This window comes from Protopterus annectens, chromosome 5.part1 (genome assembly GCF_019279795.1).
Source record: "Protopterus annectens isolate FY-2018-M chromosome 5.part1, PAN1.0, whole genome shotgun sequence".
Lineage (NCBI taxonomy): Eukaryota > Metazoa > Chordata > Ceratodontiformes > Protopteridae > Protopterus > Protopterus annectens.
Window position 1 is genome coordinate 273,793,339 of NC_056736.1, and position 22,001 is coordinate 273,815,339.

At 38.1% G+C, this 22,001-nt stretch overlaps 1 protein-coding gene across 1 annotated transcript in view; it reads left to right on the forward strand.

The window, feature by feature from the left end:
• Nucleotides 1-20,692, forward strand: part of LOC122803146 — a 351,321-nt gene extending 330,629 nt beyond the window's left edge. The window contains exon 3 of the mRNA XM_044072766.1: nt 20,412-20,692. Coding sequence (XP_043928701.1) covers nt 20,412-20,692 — 281 coding nt within the window. The remainder of the gene's footprint in view (nt 1-20,411) is intronic.
• The last annotated feature ends 1,309 nt before the right edge of the window (nt 20,693-22,001 follow it).

Here is a 22,001-nt window from a genome sequence, read left to right on the forward strand (position 1 = left end):
TTGTGATTATTTTACAAATTGAAAATCCAATAAAAACTTTAAAAACAAAACATACCAAAAACTATAGAGGTAGAATCTTCTTCATCTCCACATCCAGATACATCCTTGCAAATAGTTATCTTCTGCCTTCTCTTCTTTGTGGAGCCCCCATCTTCACTAGTCTTGAAATCTCACTTGCTCAAAAACTTAATCTTAAAATAAAATAGCCAGATTTCAATCCAGTTTTTACTGCCGTACACACCACTGCACTTCATTGAAAACACTTAACTGGCTAGAACTACCCAACTACCTAAAACATATTCAGCTAATCACCATATAAAATTATTCCATACCCAGCCACCTGGCCAGCCTTAAATTCTATACTACAAAAACACTCCTCTAAATGGCCCCTGCTATGAAATAACCACGTTCGGCTCACTGCTCATAAACCAACTAAATCAGCAGGATACTCTCTGTATTCTCACTACACAGCTAAAATATGGAGCATTAAGCCCACATATATAGGGACAGACACACCCCTCATATCCTTCACACACTCTCAAAATGCACTTCTCTGTTTATGTTTTATACCAGGTTAATCATATAGATCCTTTATTTGTAACTGCAACAACATTACCCTGTATCTTGCTATTATATTTTATGAAACTGATAATTTCTTGCCTATTTTACCTATACCTTACACTGCTATTGTCACTATACAGTACCCTAATTTTTATTTCTCCCTTTTGCTTCTTCTGTAATCATACCACACATTTTACTAGTAAACACACAAGTTTCTACTTCCTACTTTTCTTATCCTGTAATTCACTTCTTCTCTCAACCTTGTACTATAAGATATGTATACTAAGTTTATTATAATAAACAAAAATTATTTAGCTATCAACCAGAATCATACTGATCTGAATCATATAATTATAAAGCCCACTTGTCTCATGTATATAGTCTCCTTAGTAATATCTAATGTCTGTAATTAATGTGAAAGTATGTTTCATCTAACGTGTAAAAATGATGTGCTATCCATTACTGTATATTATTTCTTGTATGTGAAAACATTCACTGTTGCTCTGTAATGAGCTAATATAATATGCTTATTGTCTCTGGAGCTTTTCTCCCTGTGATGCTGCTAAAAATGGGCACCTCATGAAGTCGGACTTTCCCAGTAAACAAATGTCAAATAAATTAATAAATCAGCCAAAAAAACACAACAACAAAAGAATACCCGCTTTCATCACCAATAAATCAAAGATCTGAGTACAAAAACATTTATAGTGACACAGCACCCATATTCATAGACATCATCTATATGTGTATAATAGTGTTGCAAGCACTTAACATACACCAACATCTTATGGCATTGCTAACAGTGCTGTATCCGTCCCCTACCACTTTCCTGAATCTATAGTGCCAGTTTTCATAAATGAGTGACAAATCCCACAGTAATGCAGCATATATCATGAAAACAGTATACTGGTGAAAATGCAGAATATCAGACTTCTCTCACTTTAGATCATGTAGTTATACCCTGTGTACCATAAGCCATAAAACAGCTCCAGTGCCGCTGTCATGTTTGCAAATGGAACTATGAATCATCTGACCATCAGATCAATGAAAGACACAATTTGCCTACTATTCATTGTTCTGTAACATCAATATGAATTGCTTCCCAATAATTTCTAACATTATTGCTATTTATAAGTCACTCAATGAAGTTTGTGCTTTCCTTAACCATTTTGCTGCCTGTCTCTAGTTATCAGAACTTAATATGGTGGTCTTAAAGTTATTCACATAAAATTCAGGTGCATTTACACATTTTTAATGCAAATTAGGCTTAGATATGCTTATCTGTATGAATTACAGTAATACATGAGTGCATAAGTCAACAAAGCCACGTAAGTTGTCGAGCTGCACAGAGCCAACGCTGACCTCAGGAAAATGCAAACAAGCCTACTATATCTCAAATGCCCCTATGCATAGAAAAGGGAAAATGGAGTCAGCAGCATTTAAGTTTGTGTAATCATGATGCTTAATCCATGCCCCTCCTGTATACTGTGACACACCTAATCACCTCAAAACACTCAGTAGTTCATATGACATGATGACATCAACAGGAAAATTAATGTATAAAGTAAAAAAAAAAGTACTAATGCAACAGTGAGAAAGGCATGTTTAAAGAAATGATCAATTCATGACCTTCAGGTAAATTGTTCAAATAAAGATAACATTACAGCACAGAAGCAAAAACACATATAAGCAACTTAAAAGTAATTATTTCAAGACTGAATTTCATTTATCATAACAAGGAAATGTGAAAGTATTCTTTTAAAAATGATTTATATGACAAAGCAGTTTGGCAAAATCAAACTTGACAGCAATAGCAGTTCCATATATAATGTAGCTGGGTTAGATTATGGTGATGTCACACTCCAGAGGGTTGGTTCCAAATCTGTGAACCCACAGTCTTGCACTTGCATTCTTCATTCTGTTAATGGCAGTTCAAAAGATGTCTGCAGCTGTGAAGGCATAAGGCTGAGCTCCATGGTGGTCTGACAAGGAGACAAAAATCATGGTCTGCTTCTAAAGGGATATATACTAGGAAAAAAGTGAATCATCATTATAAGGCACAGAGTGGGAAAAATAGCATCTGGCAGGAGCTGGGTAAGTAGCTGTCATCCCTGACAGGGATCACATGCTGTGGTCCTCATTGCCACTACAGATACGATGACCTACAGAGTGGTTGGCCCGAGTGGCTGACTAGACCAGGTGATGGTGAGAAGACCAGATATATATACCAAGTATTTTTACATTTTTTAATCATAACAAAAACACATTTAAAAACATACAATGTAAATATTGCACAAATGCAGGTAAATGCAAGAAGAAATGTATGTATAAGTACAAATATGTATCTATATATAATCCAAAGGTATGAGTAGGCATATACATATCTGTAAACAGAATTACATATGTATACAAATATAACATGTTTATGTGTAGACATGGTTTTGTGTATGATTACAAAGGTATATGTATGAGTAAAAACTATATGTAAGTATACATATAGAAGTGTAAAAATATATGTATAAAAGTGGAAATGTGCAGAAGTGTGCAGACACACACATATACTGTCTGATAATTTCATATACTGTTATACTACAGTTAGACAATTTTTAGAAAAAAAGATTTGGTTTGTGTTGTCCACAAAATATTTTTTATGATAATTTTAGAAGATATTCATTTCTTCAAAAATATTGAATGTACAAGATGTCTATACCACCACACCCTAGGCAGATTGAAGGAGGGGATGAAGTGAATGACCCGCACAGAGGTTACTGAGAAGTACACTGTTTGATTATTTTTTATAAATTGCTGCTTAATCCCGCTGTATGAGTACACTTATCGAGCAGCAAATTATCAAAGCACACATTGCCATTAAATACTGTGTGTGTCAGTCTGTAACAGTAAGTATGATTTTAATGCAAATTGAACTGGAAGGAAGTCATAACTTATTTTCAGTTGTTTCATTTTTATGTGTGTAAAACTTGTGTACAGCTTGTCTCTTTGAGGGGAAGGTAAAAGAATGTTGCTTAGAGCAAATTCACATGATATTACATAAAACTGCAAGTAAAGTTTGCAAAACATTGTGGAAGCAGAATCTACAATGGAAACGTGTGCAAAGGTTGCAGAAAATATACCCATCCCCAATGAGACAAGTTCTACACAGACATAAAAATGTAACAATTGGAAGGAAGTCATGCTGTCCTCCTTCAACTTGCAGTAAAGAAGAAATACTTATCACAGATGGATTAGGTACAATTTGTGTATGAAAATGTGTGCTCAGCCTGTATCCTGTAGGTGGAGCCCTGCCACTGCCTCTGTAAGGGGGCATCACTGGATGCGGAGCCAGGTTTGCATGCTTAGACCCTGCCTCTATATGTGCTGGGGAATGGAGTAATGTGTGAGCTTGCTGTCCTGCATGAATTACACTGATAAATGGCCACACAATGTAGACAATGGTACAGAATACTGTGTACTAGGATGTTCTGGTTTGTTTGGGTGTCTTTTATGCTGCCTGACAACTGTTGGCCCCCTGAGGAGCACCAAACTATACCTGTCCATTTCTTCCAGTGATACTCCTGCATCAGACTGCTTGTGTGTTTCCTCCCCAACAAGGCCCTCCAGTCACTGTGTCTAGTACTACAGTTGTCTAGGTTCTTAATGAAGGAGCCTGACAGCCCTCTCCATGGCTGCAACTTCCTGTTTATGCACAGTCATGGTGACCTCTTCATGTTCCTGTTGCTGCTCACAGTGCTACATGTGATGCCATTGATTTAATCACAAGCAGGCAAGGGATACTAACTACCAAGTAAAGCAGAACCAAATGTACATGTTACATAGGTCAAACCATAATGGTGACTAGCATGCATATCAGTTTGTGCCCTCTGCAGTGAACTCATTACAGTAATTCTTGTGTTAATGTTTAAGCTACACAGATGTGTTTAAAAACATTATATAATTGGAACAGGGAAATACTATCTTTAAAATGCACACAGCATAAAAAAGGATGGTAAATGCCTTGTAATACCTGTATGTGGAGTTTTACATGGCCTTTTATGCACTGTCTTGGTGTATGGATTATCCAATATGCCAGATGATACAGTGAATATGCACTTGACATTTTTTAAGTGGTGAGTGCATGATTTATATGTGTATGCTATGTGAACTGTATGCAGTAATTATTTTTCATGCCATGAATCGTAGGTTTACATGGCACATTAATGACAAGAAGGCAGTGATCAACCCACCAAAACATGCAAACCCTGCTGCTTAAAAAATGTTTTTACACAGGCTGTCACGATGCTTAGTTTAGTTGTCATAGATAATCAAATCAAAGCAGGGCTTAGATGGTAAAACTATTAAGTTTCTTTCTTTTTTAAACCAGCTTAAAAGCAGTGAGCTGAATATGGATGGCTCTGAAGGACTAAAAGAAAAACAGGCTTGGCTTTTTTGTTTACGTATTTATTTAGTTATTTTTAATTTGTTAACCGGGATAAGCTGACTGAACACAAAAAGGGCCACTTTTCAGTTACATCCTGGGGTAAAACTCCACATACAGGTATTAAAATGCATTTACTATAACTGTAGTACAAGGTTATTGGTCAGGCATAACAGTATAGAATAGCTGATATTATTTTTGCGGTTATTTTCATCTTCAGCACCTTGTCTGCTGTTGAAATTAACAATAGCTGCCTCTCAAGTACTTAGTTACCTAATTACATCAATATGTTGAATGGTGCGTCTCAATTAACTTATTTTTAAATTATTATTGAGCATGTTCAGTACACAAGATACAAGAGTCTAGTGTTTTCTTGCATGAAAACTTTCCAGACTGCGGCTGAAATGGGGGCTCTGTGGATGATCCCACTACCCCAGTAAAAAGACATAGAGGAAATAAGTAAACAAATACTTTTTTACTCCTGTGTTTCTAACAAAGATGGCATTTTAATTTTCTCCTTCAGCTTAAGTGTAATTTATTATTGCTGAACCTATGGTCTAATGGTGTGACCCTTCTTGGTTCTTAGGTTGGGTACGGCTTTTCCACCTGTTGGAATTCAGCACTGTTTAGCATCAATATATCTTTTCTGTGGGTGTCTTTGTGGCCAGTATGAAGTACTGTTTATATAAGAACACTCATTCTAGCAGCCTGCATTCACACAGTGTGGATTTTGATCCTTGGTATTGTCATTAAAGTTCTGTATCCACATGCCTAAGCACTACAATAAGTGTTTCTGTGGCTTTCATGTTACTATTTAAGGGTACTGCCAGCCTACTGACTCTCAGAGGAGCATGACATTGAAGACTATCAGAAGTAAAACCTTTTCAACTTAGCTACTCACTGTCAAAGATAGGAAAATGATGTTCTCCTTGTTTACAAAGATGACAGCAGATGAGGGTTGTTTTTCTTACAGCTCTAGGTATAAGTTAGAGCATCATTACAAGGGCACATACAAGGAGGCCAAGTCCAGGCCTAAACATCCTCAGTGTCTTTCAGGTGGCCATTTGATTCTGAAGGACCCTGTTGGTGATTACTTTGCCTTCAGCTAATGAGGGCTTAGTCACTAACCAATCATTTGCCTTGGTTGAAAACCTTGGATGTGGAGGAGATGCTCCCCTTCTCTTACTTTGGGGGTACAGCCTGAGGTTCTTGTACTTCATTGTCTTTAGATGATCAACTGGAATCCATAGGTGACCAGCCAGATCACAGAATTGAGTTCACTGAGTCATGCAATCCTGGATCAGGATGTTAAAGTCAAAGGACACTCTTCTTGGGAAATGGCCTCCTGACCTTAGGTTTGCCAGCAATCACTGTGAGGTATGGTCAATCTAATCTTTCCATACAAGGACATGCATCTCTGGGTCTGGACATCAAGCAGATGTTGGCTGCCTGATAGGAGTAGATTTGTCTAAAGCCTTTGCTAGGACTTATGAAGGCCTATTCCCACCTACCCTGTGCTTCATTTAACTCAGCCCTGAGTGAGAATTTAGAGCATCTTGAGGCCACTCTGGGATGGACAAAGATAAATCCACCGCATAGCTACTTTTCCCCAGATGACCATTCCTTTGGAGATGTAGTGAGGTTCTCAGGTTTATGAGGAATGGCTTAGAATGTCCTTGAGCCTTTCTATTTCTTCTTACAAAGGCATTTGGAAGAATTTCTGGTAGTCCCCACCCCCCAAAAAAAATGGCTGGGTTTTTACTGTCAGTCTGGAAAGGTCAACTAATTAAAGATCCAATTGCAGACTGCTTTGTATTTCTTTAGTCCAACATAGGTTTTGGAGGCCACAGTCTTTTGCCATCTTTTTGTCAGAAAAGGAGTTCAGAGTTTCAGAGAGGCGTGTTAAGAGAATTTACTCCTCTGCAACACTGAGGTTCAGGGATTTACCTCACCTGACCCAGTTGCAGGCTAAATTTGTAAAGACGGTGCTGGAAAAGACTGATGACCTTCATAAATCTGGACTTGAGGAGAATCTTAATGAAGCTTTGTCCTTGGCCTGCACTGTGTGACACTATGTCTCATGTAGGGGCTGTATGCCTTGATGTGGGCTAGAGTGGGATGATATGGCTAAAATGTCCCTCTTTCATGGAGTAACTTAGGAACAAGTTGCTGGTGCACATTTTTTGTTGAAAGTGGTATTTGGACAGCCTGCCCAAGACCTGATCAGTCATCTCTTGTGGTGAAAGCAGGAGCAGGTCATTACCTCAGTGGAAGACATTTTTGCTCCCCTACAGCCACATTTCTCAATGTTTCACATTGGACTGTTCTTATAGGGGTGTTTCAGTTTGTTTATTTATTTATTTACACTTTGTTTACTAGGAAAGTCCACTGGGACATTCAGAGCCTATTTTCAGTGGAGGCCCAGGGAGAAAAGCTCCGCAATTAACGTACATTGGTAAATATCTTTTAATGATTCATTCAGCAGTAACACGTAGAATAAAAAAAAACATACAATTCAGGATTAAATGCAAGAGTAAATTCAGCACTCAGCAGTCAGATACATTTGCATATAGTCACACAAGTAAAGAGGTAAGATTACATTTATGTTTTCTAGGTTTTAGAGCACTGAGAAGTTACAGTGACTATAAAAATATGGTAGATGGGAAGACATCAGTTAAACAAAACATTTTAAGGAGGTTGGATTTATGTACATTTACTCCAGCTATGAGAACCATCACAAAGAGTCACTGGGTTCTAGCTGTGCCACCATGGAACTCTTTTCCACCAGCAATAGCTCCATTTCTGGATTAGTCCATTTCACTGAAACTCTTGGGTTAGGTCTAGACTGCTGATGAAAGTGGCCTTAGATGCTGCCAGTGCTAGAGGAGAACTGGAGGTTTTACTCCTGTCTCTTCCTAATCTTGAAATGGACAGATAATTTTCATCCCTTCTGGAACTCGCTTCTTCAGCCAGAACAACTAGTACATTTAATTCCAGATAACCACCCTGCATAGTGGTTGGATGTTATCACCTGACTTGATCTGAATGCCTTCTGGCATACCAGAACTTGGGGCCTAAATAGGTGACTCCCTTGTATACTCTGACTGGGTATCAATTCCAGTACAATCTATTGCCTTTTATGCTGTATTCAGCACTCATTGTCTTTGCAAAGATTGTGGCCATGGATAAAACCTTACAGTAAAAGTGTCCCATGGTGTTTTCTTATCAAGTTGCCTTATGTAGGGATTCCGTAGAAGCAGCCCTCCTTTGGACACTTCCATGGGTGCTGTTTCTCTAAGGATGACCTTAAGTTGTAGGTTATTTTCTTTGATGCCAGTTCATAGGAAGCTCTTTTTTGAGGTGGAGTTGGATACACTTTAGTGTTGTCCATTCCTGCCCTTTGATAGGAATAAGGGTGGTATGGTGTCACCATCTTCAGTAAGGATACAGCACAGGGGCTAGGAATGGACCATGCTGTGTTTTATGTAGTTGATGACACATCATGATTTTCCTGGTGACCTGTACATTCCTGAGGAGGGGAGTGTTGTAGTGAACTCTGAAGATGTTGGCCATACAGATCCACCAAATGCTTCTGGACTTGTTTTTGGTTTTGGAGCACCCTGCTGCCAAGCTTTTGAGAGGAGGACAATCCCCACCTATCTGGTGGGTCTTCCCCTTTCTATAGAAAAAAACACCATATATCTTAATGATGAAGTCGGGCAGCTAGCAAAGGGGAAGTCTGTCAGTTAAAAGAATATTAAGGCAATGAGCTGCATCCTATGGTACAGAGTTTGGTTCCCTCTGCCTTCAATTGCCTACTGTGTGATCTTGAGCAACCACTTACAAGGCAGTGGTCTGGGGCAATTGGGAAATTGTGTTAGACTCCGCAATGGTCTCCTGAACTGCATTCATAGTAACTGCTTATGAACCTAATGCCCACCTAGTTTTCTTAAACTACATTTCAAATACTTGACATTGCGTCCGCCTATTCTCTTACCTTTCCTCTCTGATTTATATTTTTCCAGTATGGTGGCTTCATAGCTAGTCTCCCCCAGTTGCTTCCTGCAATCTCCTGTCTACTCTTCATCTGTCTAATAAGCAACCATATGGGTAAAGATGTCCTTTTTCCATTCTTTCACCAATTTATTTATTTATTATTTATTTATTTATTTTACATTTGTTTACCGGGAAAGTCTGACTGGAATGAGGTCCATTTACAGCAAAGGCCTGGGGAGAAAAGCTCCATAACAACACAATATCAACAGCAACAACAAAAAAAAAAAAAAACAATTATGTACTGTGGTGTATATGCAATCAGAGATATATCATACATTAGTTTGTTCTAAGCAAGCTTAGCTTATGCATAGTAGACCCTGGATGTCATTATTGGTAGAACAAAACACACATTGACTGATGCAATCAAGAAAACTGATGCCATTAAGGAGACATCTCACAAGATAAAATAATTTGCAAGGTAGAAGGCCCTGTATGGGAGTATTAGAGTACTGTATATTAGAGATGGGTAAGCAGTGAAGAAAGGACGGTGGCAAGATTTGGAGGAGAGCAGGAAAGCATTTATGTGATGCAAGGACAGAGCCATGACTGCAAGAGGTGTGACTTAAATGACTTTTTGAAACGTGAGATGGATGGTGCTGAGGAGATATTTTGAGGGAGGTATTATCAACTACTTTATAAATATAGTACCCATATTCATTCAGGATATCCACACCTCCAGACTAGTTGCACAGCATAATGCATCCGAGATTATCCAAGTGCAACTAACTCTGGGCAAGACCGCAATCCAAATTGTAGCTTGCTACAGACCCCCCACAATGCCCCAGGATTCCCACTTCTCATTTCTTGATGCACTGGAAAGTATTAGGGTACAACCTAACACCCTAATAATAGGCAATTTCAACTACCCCACCATTAACTGGGAAAACTACTCATGTACCATCTCTTTTGCTCAATGTTTTCTAGAATTCATAAATTCCAACGCCTTGGATCAACTTATTCACACCCCCACCAGGGGCAGCAATATCCTAGACCTGGTCATTACCAACATGGGCAACCAGTGTTCCACACCAGAGGTCAATTCCTCGTTGGTCAGATCCGACCACAAGCTAATCACCCTAGATATCCACACCCCGCCCCCACCCACAATTAGGGAAACCACCGTAAAAAACTTCTCCAAAGCCAACTTCACACTTCTTAAGACAGAAGTGGCAAACTTCATGACACCCATGCAGACGAACAATAGAAGTATGACTGCTGAATCATACACAATGCACTTTATAAGCACTTACATGAGTGCATGGATCATGCTATCTCTAATAGAACCAAGATGCTATCCTCCAAAAAAAGGAAGCCGATCTGGTGGTCCTCTGCCATAAAAAAACTATCCAACAGAAGAAAGAAGCTGTTGCAAAAAAGAGTAAAACCCCATGACTGGCGGAACACCCTGGTCATCCTCAGTAAGAAGCTGAGATCCCTCATAAAATCCTCCAAAGCTATTTACGAAAACAAAATTGCCACTGACTCTAAAGACAACCACAAAGCATTCTATAGCTATGTCAAGAATCTCAATGGCAACACTCAGATCTGCTCTGAGTTACAGCACAATGGCACTAAATATACAGAACCAACTGATATTGCCAACATCCTGGCAGAAAGGTTCAGTGCTAACTTTACCCCCCCCCTCACCCCCTAGAGGGCCCATCTCTCTACCGCTAGAATGCAAAGTTCCTGTAATCATGGCTGCATAGGTAAAAAAACACACTCTCCAAAGCCAAGAACACAGCATCCATGGGACCTGACAATATCCCAGGCTGCGTTCTACATGAACTACAGAATGAACTGGCACCCTACCTAAGTGCCATGTTCAGTCATAGCCTCATCTCAGGCTTTGTGTCCACTGAATGGTGCACCACGACGGTTATCCCACTCTACAAAGGGGGAGCCACGACAGACCCCAGGAACTACTGCCCCATTAGCCTGATGAGCCTGGTCTGCAAGGAACTCGTAAACAAAGACATTGGTAATCTCCAAACTCTGGACCCTACCCCAGTTCGGATTTGTAAAAGGCAGATCATGTCTCCTAAACCTGATAGACTTCTTTGAAGCAGTCACCAAAGCCATAGATGAGGGTAAGGTGGTTCACACAGCTTATCTAGATCTCGCCAAGGCTTTCAACACCATCCCCCACTCTGGAATTATAGATAAGCTCACTAAACTAGGTATAAATCCCTATGTCACAAGATGGGTTGCCAACTGGCTCACGGACAGAACCCACAATGTAAATGTTGCAGACTCCAAGTCTGACTTCAGACCAGTGACAAGTGGAGTACCACAGGGTTACGTCCTGGGACCTCTCCTATATGGTATCTACTTTTCTGAAGTACAGGCTAACACAGAAGGCCTCTGGCTAACGAAGTTCGCAGATGACTGCAAACTAGGAGCCATAATCAAGCTCCTAACGATGCGGACATACTACAGAAGGGCCTCGCTGAGACAGATGCCTGGTGTCAGAGCCATGGCCTCAAGTTCAATGCCAAAAAGTACAGTGTCATCCCCTTTGGTAAAAACTCTGTACCCATGAACTACCACATAGGCAGCAATCTACTTAACACTGAATGTGTGATAAGAGACCTTGGGACCCAGGTGGACAGTAGTCTCTCCTTTGATAGTCACATCGCCACAGTAGTCAGGAAGTCCTTCTATGTGGCACACCTCATCATAAAAGGGTTCTCATCCAGGAAAAAAGAGGTCATTGTTCCCCTCTACTCAACACTCATTAGACCCATTATAGAGTACAATGCCCCTTTTGGAGTGTACCTCACAAGACATCTGCAGCAGCTGGAAAGGCCACAGAAGTACCTCACAAAGAGGATTACTGGCCTCAAATAAATGCCCTACACTGACCGCCTCCAAAAAACTCCAGCTTTACTCCGTAGCATATCGCCTACTCCGAGGTGATCTCTGCCTAACATATAAAGCTATGTCATACCCAGAGCTGTTGGACATGCTACACCTAAAGAAATCCCAATCCCTCTGAGCTACACACTAGAGACCTAAACCTTGTTACCACAATAAACAGGACATGCTGGAGGGATAGATTCCTGTCCCAGAGACTTCCCATACTCTGGAACAGGCTACCCATCTATGTCAAGCAAAGTTCTTCATTAGCAGTCTTCAAGAAAAATCTTGATGAGTGGATGGGAAATAAGAAATATACCCCAGGGATCACTTCTGTGTCTCTGCTCGACAGTAGCACAGGAAAATAACTTTCTTGGGTGGTGTAAGCCAGGGAACCTTGTTGGCTAGGCTTACGTAGACCCTTGGGCTGATAGCCTAGTACCTACCTATGAACCTATGTATAGTAAGTAGTACACAAGCAAATTCTGGCATTATTATAACTATGGGTGTACAAATTAATTTCTTCATCAGGTAGATATGCAGTAGGCCTTAGCAATTGCACTTTGCATGCTCATAGAAAGGAAGGGGGCATGTTTCATTTCCTTGTGTTATGCAGCAGTTTTTTCCCCAGTATGAAGATGGAAAAAGATAGGGAGCTTTATCTCTCATGGCTGAACATGTTTTGGGAAGTTTGAGGTTGTTAAGAGATCCTGGTTGGGATTCTTAGTCCTGTTGCATACCATGTAAAGCAGTGCATTATTTTTCTTTATTATGCAAGGATAAGTAGTGTTGTACTGTGTGTGTGTGTGTGCGCCTCTATCTCTTGCTTGGGTGAGTTGAGAGTTGGAGCATATATGTATCTGTGTATGTTGCTGTATATGGGTGTATATATAGCTATTTGTCTAGGAGCCAGTCTTTTAATGTGTGTATATTTGTGTTTGCAACACAAGGTTGTGCAGCTTGGTGTGGTTCCCACATTTAGTTGTGTAAACTGCCTTAGGTGAGAGTTCTTAGTGATACATATGACAGTTTATTACAATACAGTGCAATGTACAATATGCATGACAGAATCTTATTGTCATTGAGCAGCTGTCTGTGAATCCCTGTTCTTAAGTGCCTGTTCAGTGTGTGTCAGGTTAACAAATTTACAGAGTCGAGGCACGAGTTGATGTGAAGCAGTTTGTATGCAAGTATTGCCTGATTTTGCTGAATTTGATCATGTTGCCAGAGTCTTAGTGCACTACATTGATATTTGATGCTGGTACTTAAGCTGCAAATTTGTAGATTCTATTGTATGCTGGGTCCACTTTGCTAAAAATGTGCTTATGCAAGTCCCTGTTGTTAAAGAGACAGAAGGATGCTGCAATTTTCCTTTTTGCTGTAGGTGTCAAGTACTACTTTGTGGTACATAACTGTAGGTCTGTTGCTAATCATTTTGCCATGGTTGTGACATCAGTGATAGTGTTGAGATTTTCTCCCTATTCGAATTAGTTTAGATGTTGCAACTGCCAAAATGGATTTCTGTATTTCAGACATTATTTCTAACCAAGCTAGGACAGAAAATATACTTGGGTACTGTGAGACATATTTCTGAGCAAGTTAAGCCAGAAAACATGTTTGTGTTCTGTGAGACATGCTGCTGCAGCCCAAGTTACAAGTTTGGATAAGGAGTCACAATTCTGCCTTGTCAGAGACAAAGAAATATTATGAAACATTGCTTGCATTGGTGAAGCAGTTAGAAATATGGCAGTCTGCCATTGTATTTCATCCTTGTTTTTATTTTACATTTGTTTTGCCAGAAGTGTCCAAATGGGCCAGAAGCCCATTTTCTGCAGAGGCCTGGGGAGAAAAGCTCCATTACATAATTGTTTAAAAAATTGCTTTGCTCAGGAAAAGAAGTGCCACAGAGCACCGAAGATGCCAACCATATAACCAGCCAAAAGGAGAAGCACTCTAGAGGCAGTAAGACCACCATCAAAAGGTCTGATAAAAGTCCAAACTTTAATAGTGAATAAAACAGGAACAACAAAACAACACTAAACGCTTGACTGGATCACCACATTTTTCTTCTCAAGATACAGAGACTACTTCAGACAACTAGTACCACTTATTCTTTTAAATACTCATTCCAATTAATTAAATAATTGTCTCTAATATAAACATTTCAAAAAAGTTATTAAACTGTGTAATACTATATTTTTATATCGTACTTAAAATATCAAAACTTGAACATTAAACAAGTCACTAAAATAACATCACATATTATGGAACATAATTTTGTATAAATGATAAAAAATGATTCTATTAATTAATTTTGCTACCCACTAGTGACCTGTATATTGATAAAACACTTGAATTATAGTGATAAACTTAGAGGTTATATCAAATATTTGCCTTGTAACCATAAAGAGGGGGTGAAGTGTAACTACCTACACATAAAAACTAGGAATTAAAATAAGCATAATATATATTGAGTTAAAACCTATAAATGCCTTACTTCCTAGTTTTAAATAATAAACAGTAAATATTAAAAACATATAACCTACATAGGTATTTACCAAAAATTTGTTAATTTGAGTATATAATGAATTTATACACCCAAAAATATATATAAACAACATTGCATACACAAATAACTGTAACAAATTTTTAATATATTGAGAGTGTTCCAAAGGGATTTATAACCTAGCTGCTCACAATTTTAATAAAGGGACTATAGAAATATTGTAGTTTGAACCTGGTGACTCATTGACCTATAAAAAAATTTGCAAATATGTTTCTCTGTATTCTATTATTTTCTTCCCAAAGGCCACCTCTAGTGTTCCAGGGTATCGTCTCTAGTACGAAGAACACAAATTTAGATCCTTTACAAGTCAAAGTGTGTTTGTATAGGGCATTATTATAGTTAGAAACAGATATATTATAATAATATTAATAGATTCTCTAGGTCTCTCTTAGTTTTACCTACATAAAAAGCCCCACATTTTTCACAACTTGCCAAATAGATTAGCCCTTTACTATCACAGTTGCTGTATTCTTGGGCTTGTACAAGCCTATCTCTACTAGGAATATATACACAACTTGCGTTAATAATATATATACATTGTTTGCATTTCCCACACTTATACATACCTTTCTTTTTCCTATCACTTTTTATATTATATATTTTTATTATTACTTATATTTTATATTAAATGTTAAAAAAATCACATATAGAAAATAACACATAAAAAAGTTACTTATACAAGATCCCTTATTCTAGCAAGTTATACAGCATGAAAACAGAAAAATAGATATAGTTCCAGTAAGTTTGTTAACATATGAGCTGAAGAAAGTATAAAATGAGATATAGCACATGTTATATAGCATCAAATAGAAGAATATATGTAGTTCCAGTAAATTTGTTAAGGTGAGCTGAGGGAAGTATAAAATGAGATACAACAATGGTAATTTGATAAGCATGAGTGATGTCACAAAGCAGACAATACATATAGCAGAATATTTCATCTATATACTACTTTTTTAAATTGAATTGCATTATGCATGGATATATATATATATATATATATATATATATATATATATATATATATATATATATATATATAAGAAAGGTAGTAAAAAGAGAAAAAGGATTGGATTACAGTGATGGGAAAAAAGTAGAAGCATGATAGCAGAGTAAGTGTCGTGCTATACAGAGCAAAGTATGATCATCCTGGAGAAGTGCAGGAGCAGATCCATTTATTGGTTAGCTGTTCCTTAAGAAGCAGTTTAAATTTGGAAAAGTTAGCAGTGTTTAGTATGTGCTGGGGGATGGAGTTTCAGGTCCTGGATATTTGGTTGGAGAACAGGGAATCCCTGAAAGTATTGTTAGGTTTTGTGATTTTAGTAGAAATTTGTTAGATGATCGCAGGGATCTACAGTTAGAGTAAGGTTGAACTACGTTTTGATGGCAGGATAGTTGTCTTGTTGGTGAATAATGGTATGGGAAAAAGTAATTTGGTTATAAAATAAAATATTTGGTATTTCAATCCACTTTAGTAGATGGAGAGCTGAGCAATGGTGTGATCTGTTAGTGTGGTTAATAGCAAATCTGACTATTTTATTGTAGCAGGCTTCTACTTTGTTCAGGTATGATTTTCTAAGATTTGTAAAAATGGGAGAGGCATACAGAAGGGTGGACAGCAGATGTGTACTGGTTATAGACTGTCTGGTGGTACAAGCAAAGAATGGTTTGGTTCAGTACAGTGAGCCTAGTTTGATATGGACTTTTTTGATGGATTGGGTTAAGTGTTTGTCATATTTTGGGAATTGTTTGTCAATTGTGATGCTTATCAGGTTGGTGTGATCAACAGGTTTGATTCTGGTATTGTTAGAGAAGTGAATGATAAAAGAAAAAGGTGCTAAGGAGTTTGTTATTTGCAAACAGCATTAGCTTTGTTTTTGGTTGAGTATGAGTTAGTTCACAGAGAGATATTGTTCTTTGTCTGAAAAGGATTTTTGTGTTTTATGTAGGAGGTCGGGAAGGGAGGGAGTTGTGCCATTGAGAGAGGAGTTGTTCGCATATTGTACAATGGTAGCTAGGTGGGTGGCAGAACAGAGTTTATTGGTAAAAATGAAGAAGAGTAGTGCTCCAGAACTGAGCCTTGTGGGACACCAACTGAGAATGGCAATAGGGTTGAGATCTCATTCTGACACTTGACTGATTTTTGGTGTTCAGACAAGTAGGTGTGAAACCATGAGAGGACTGGTTGGGAGAAGTTTAAGGTTAGTTTGTTGAGTAGTTTTTGATGTGATACCATGTCAAAAGCCTTATACATGTCAAGGAATAGAGATGATAAGAGCTGACCTTTGTTTCTGAGCTGGTTGACTGTGTATGTAAGGCTAAGAGCAGTTGTGGTACTGTATCTTGGTCGAAAACCATGCTGGGAGTTGGAAAGAAAGTTATTGTTTACCAGATAGGGCATGAGTTGTGAATGTATGCATTTTTTGGGAATTCTGGCTATTGGGGGCAGTGTCACGATTGGCCCCGTAGATTGAGAGCTCTGTAAGTGAGCATCCTTTGAGAGATTTTTCAAAGTTTGGGGATATATATTGTTCAAAGACAGAATGGTTGATTAGTAGGGAGACTGGATATGAGATAATGTCTGCTGCCAACTGAAGAAATTCACTGGGGAATAGGTCTGTAGCAAGTGATGTAAGTTTTAGCTTGTATAAAAGTGTTTTATGTATTGGTCTAATAGAAGAAGACTTGAGATGAGAAGCAGAGCTGGTAGCAAAAACTAGTGGAATAGTGTTGCCATTTTTTTTACTAGGGCCAGTATTGAACCAATGAAGTGTTAGTTAAATTGAGTAGCTATAGTCTCGGTGGTATTTAGGGAGGTGGGGGTTGGGGTTTTGCATTGTCCTGAGTTTAAGAATTGTTTTATGGCTCCCCAGAATTTTTGGGTGGTGTTTTGATGTTTTTGTTGGATTATTGTTTGGTATAATTTTTTTGTCATCTTTGACAAATTTTTTAATCGTCGATAATCTAGAAGGGAAGTTTGTTTTTTAGTTATTTAGTAGTTTGACCAGACTCTGTTTCTCTGTTTCATGAGTAGTTTAGTAGCTTTTGTTAACCATGGAATTGCTTTTTTTGATTTTACAAAAATTTTACCAAGGGGGTGCTAGGCTGTTTAAGATATTGAGGAATTCATTACTGAAATATTATATTATTCTTCTGTCAGTTTAGAGTGTGTGAATTATGATTGGAAAAAATATTCCAGAATGTACCACCTAAACTGGCCAGTGCTTTGTTTCATATACTTACGTTGGTCTCTGTAGTCTGCCATGTTAGATTTGCCTTTGTGTAATCTCAGTAGCTGACAATACTATTCTGGAACATAAAGCTTTTTGACACTTAATTATTGATGATAGACAGTATTATTCAAATTATAACATTGGCAGACCCAACTGGATGTTAAAAAAATAGCATGTTATCTCATCTGCCTGTGATATTTATGACTCCACCAGCAGATGAAAGGGGTAACGTGTGGCAAAAAGTAAGTTAAAGATCCAACATATTTCCTATGCAGCTTAGTATAGATCCTAGGAATCTTTTTGATGGGTAAAGAAGATCAAGATGGTATTAAAAATAAGGAAGTTGGGGCAGCTGGACCTTTGTCACCAGAATAACTCAGAATTTTTTTGATTCAAAAGTTGATCTAATGAAGTCTAGTTGGCAGAGAAAAGAGTTTATAATATATTAAAGTTGAGTCATTCTGGTGACTAAGCCTGTTTGAGTTTGTTTCTTTCGTACCTTCATAGAGGAGGGATTAACTTCTGAAGTTTTGGACTGTTTATTACTGTTTCTTAATGTTGTAATGTTTAAGTGTTTTTATTTTTCATTTTTTTGCAAATAGCATGGAAGTGAAGTCAGTCCCCTATTTTTATGCTGGGGACAGCTATCTCCTCACATCTCTGTTGTGATTTTGCTATGCTTAAAATGGCCCACAATGGCAACTAGCCTAGTGTTTACCGATGAACCAATGTTGGTGCCTTGCCAGTGACTGAATCTGTTCTGATGATTGGTTAGTAGGCTGTTTCCTGGGAGGCCATGTGTAGGCTGGGGATTATCTACTTTTTCAAGTATTTTAGAGGGCTAAGAATGATGATAGGTCCTAAATAGGGAGCAGTATTTAGACTTCTTTCCATAAATTTAGTACTTGTTCCTTTCTAAGTCACTGGTTGATCTATAGTGTACTACAAATGCATGTTTACTTTTTTAGATGTCTCAGAACCAGACTGGGTGTTATGGACTTAAAGCAGAAATATTGTCTTGATTTTTTATGAGTTTTTTTTTTTTTTTTTTTTTTTTTTTTTTTTTGCAGGTTTTAGAGGTAGTTCAATTATTTGCAGTTTATTTGATGGTGCCAGTTATTGATGAAAAATATCAGATGGTTGCTGCTGTGTTAGTAGGAGTTCACTTTGGAAGGTTGCCCTTGCCTGTACTATTTTTCCTTACTGCTTCATTAGTCCCCTTTAGTAATGAGTGTGATTTTCCAGATTTGACCCTTAAAGTGTTGAATATCAGCATTTTTGCATACATGTATTGCTTGCTTTTTTTTAAGTCCTCCATTCTTGTCTTTGCTTTGTATCACCTCATGGCACTGATAATCCAGTGTGTTCTTTCTTTAATTACCTACCTCAAGTCTGTATGAATTGTTGACTGTGTATGGATGACTAACAAAAAAGTCTTGTAAGGTTTTGTCTCCTTTGAAATGAAATGTACAGCATGAATGTGTATATGATTATAGTGTCAAGTTAAAGAGATGTGACTTTTTAGATCTTGTCTATGGAGAGCAGGTATGTATACATCAAGGTTATGTGCACATCACCCACGCTGCTAGCCATTCTCACAAATACGTACCACCAAAAGAGAAGATATAGATGCAATGCAGCTACTGGTGTTGCAAAGGTGAACTACATCTTTTGTGTCTTGCCTGATAGCATGGAGAAATGCTCACAACCTAAAGCAGTGTTATACAGCACTATACAGTGGGTATCCAGTGTAATGTTTATGATAGTGTTGGATCTCCACAATAATAAGCAACTGATGTATTTACCTGTGAGCTATTTTATGTATTCCATATCTTCAAGATCTATGAGTGAGCGACATTTGTTACTTGTATGACTGAACTACAATTGTTGACATAAATCAACAGTGCAGATTTTAGTCTTTTCAGAAACACAAAATTCATATTGTCAAAACAATATGATTTTTTTGAAAACTCGAACTTCCAAAAAAACAGCAAAAATCTACCTTTTTTCAAATTTTTGCAGGGGGACAAGACCCCTGCATCCCCCCATGTGGAGTGGAGACCTGCACCCCCTGCATATTATGTATACCCACACCAGTATTGCACTACAGTGGGGAAAAGGGTAAATTCACCATTCCTTATTGTTCTGTGATCTCCATTCAAAAGCTTCCAGTTTTCAGAAACTCTATCATATCATCTTGAAAAATATGAATTTCCAGTTTTTTGAAAACTTGAGCTTCTGAAAGGGACCCGTGTATATATATATATATATATATATATATATATATATATATATATACATACATGTGTTTGCGTATGTATATATATGTATGTATATATATATATATATATATATATATATGTGTGTGTGTGTGAGAGAGATCACATACATAAATATATAAAATATATATATATTTATTTATGTACAAAAGTCCCTATATACATTCATGCTGTGTGTAACTACAGTGCCTGTTATTATATATGTACATAGATTATTTGTTGGGAAAAGCTGTTCTAGTGCTTGAAATACTGTCCATGACCAGTGTGGCACAAACAATTTGGTAAGAACAGAGTAGTTATCAGACCTGTGCTGCAGAGGGGAAGAACAAAGGGGAAAAATAACGATGTTCTCTCTGATGTAACATAAATGTAAGGAAATAATGAACTTATTAATGAAGGTAACAGTGTCTTAATTTACTTTTCAGCTCGACTTGGAGCACCAAAGATAACTTGCATTCCAAATGATACAGCTGTTATGCTGTTGTGTAACGCAAGCTCCTCTGAACCTATCATATATAATTGGAATTTTCAGCCTTGTACAGCTAATTCAGATGACTGTGAACTGGAGAATAACAATCAAACAATTACTATCAGAAATGCAAATAGCCACATATCACACCAAGTTTACTGCACTATAAACAACAGCCTGCACAGTAATCGGAGTGAGTCTGTTCTCATTAGGAATTGCATTAAACCAGGTGAGTGAGTGACGTGTTGAACAAAATGCTTTTCATCTGTTTTCTGACATGATCCAGAAGAAATGATGGGCGGGTTAATTGCTAGTGTATCTGGCACTTGGAATGCTAGTATTGTTGTCAGCTATAACTGTGTTATATAATTTTGTGAAAACAATGTAAATTAAGATGTGTCATTTATAAAAATAGTGTCCCACGGTGGTGGTGCTGCGGTAGCATTGTCGCCTCACAGTAAGACGCTGTCTGGCTCGATTCTCAGCTAGAGCGTCTTCTGCGTGGAGACATGTGCAAATGGGTGTACCTTCGTTGAAGGTTGTGCGTCAGGGCTGGTAACTCGGCACATAAAAATTAACTACCAATCATTAGCGGACCGGCGTTCCGCTGTGGCGACCCCTAACCTGGAAAAGCCGCAAGACACAACATAAAGTAACATGCACTTTCAGGAGATTTAGAGTTCATCTGCTACATGAAGATTATAAGAAAAAGTTGAATTGAGAGGTCTGTGTATTTGGATTTTGTACTACTAGCTACACTTATCAGTGCCTTTCTGGCACAATTAATAAGCTAAAACATTACTACAGTGAATATTTTTTTCTTTGGAAGGCTTCAGACTTTATACCCTTTACAGTTATTCTAGAAGTGAATTGTGTCCTTGGGGTGGGGGTGGGGGGGCAGCTTGCCTGATGTGATAAATTCAGACTGCTGGACTTAAAGAATCTCTGCCTCTCTGCCTCTCAGTTTCATCTCCAGCTACTCATATGGATGCATTTTATAAGTACATGTAAAATGTCAGTGTATATCTAAGTATGATATAACATGTTCTACACACACACTGAGCAGTGATGGTTGCATAATAATTTATCAAAACAAATTCAATTTTCAATTTTACCAATTTTTGTTGAGTTGTATGCATTGGCAATCACAATATGTTGCAGAAGCAGAGTACCCATAGCAGAAGAGTATACAAATGCACAAAAAATCTTTATTTGCAGACTGGTAATTGCAATAGCAGAGCCTTTAAACGAGGGGCGGCTCGTGCTATAGGACTGCACCCCCCCCTCCCATCTGTGGAAAGAAAAAAAAGAAAAAAATCATGAAAAAATAATTTCTCGAGTCTGCACATGTGTGATTGCACAAATTGGGGAACTCCAGACTGCTTTGTCAGCAGTCTGAATAGGAGGAAATATCTTATATCTGCCCTGCAGCCCAGAAGGCTATGTGTTGACAACCGCACAAAATGGAAGACGTCCAGACTACAATGTCTGCAGGCTGGAGCCTGCTCTCATGGGGAAAACTTCCCCAGGAAGACATTGGCAGGAC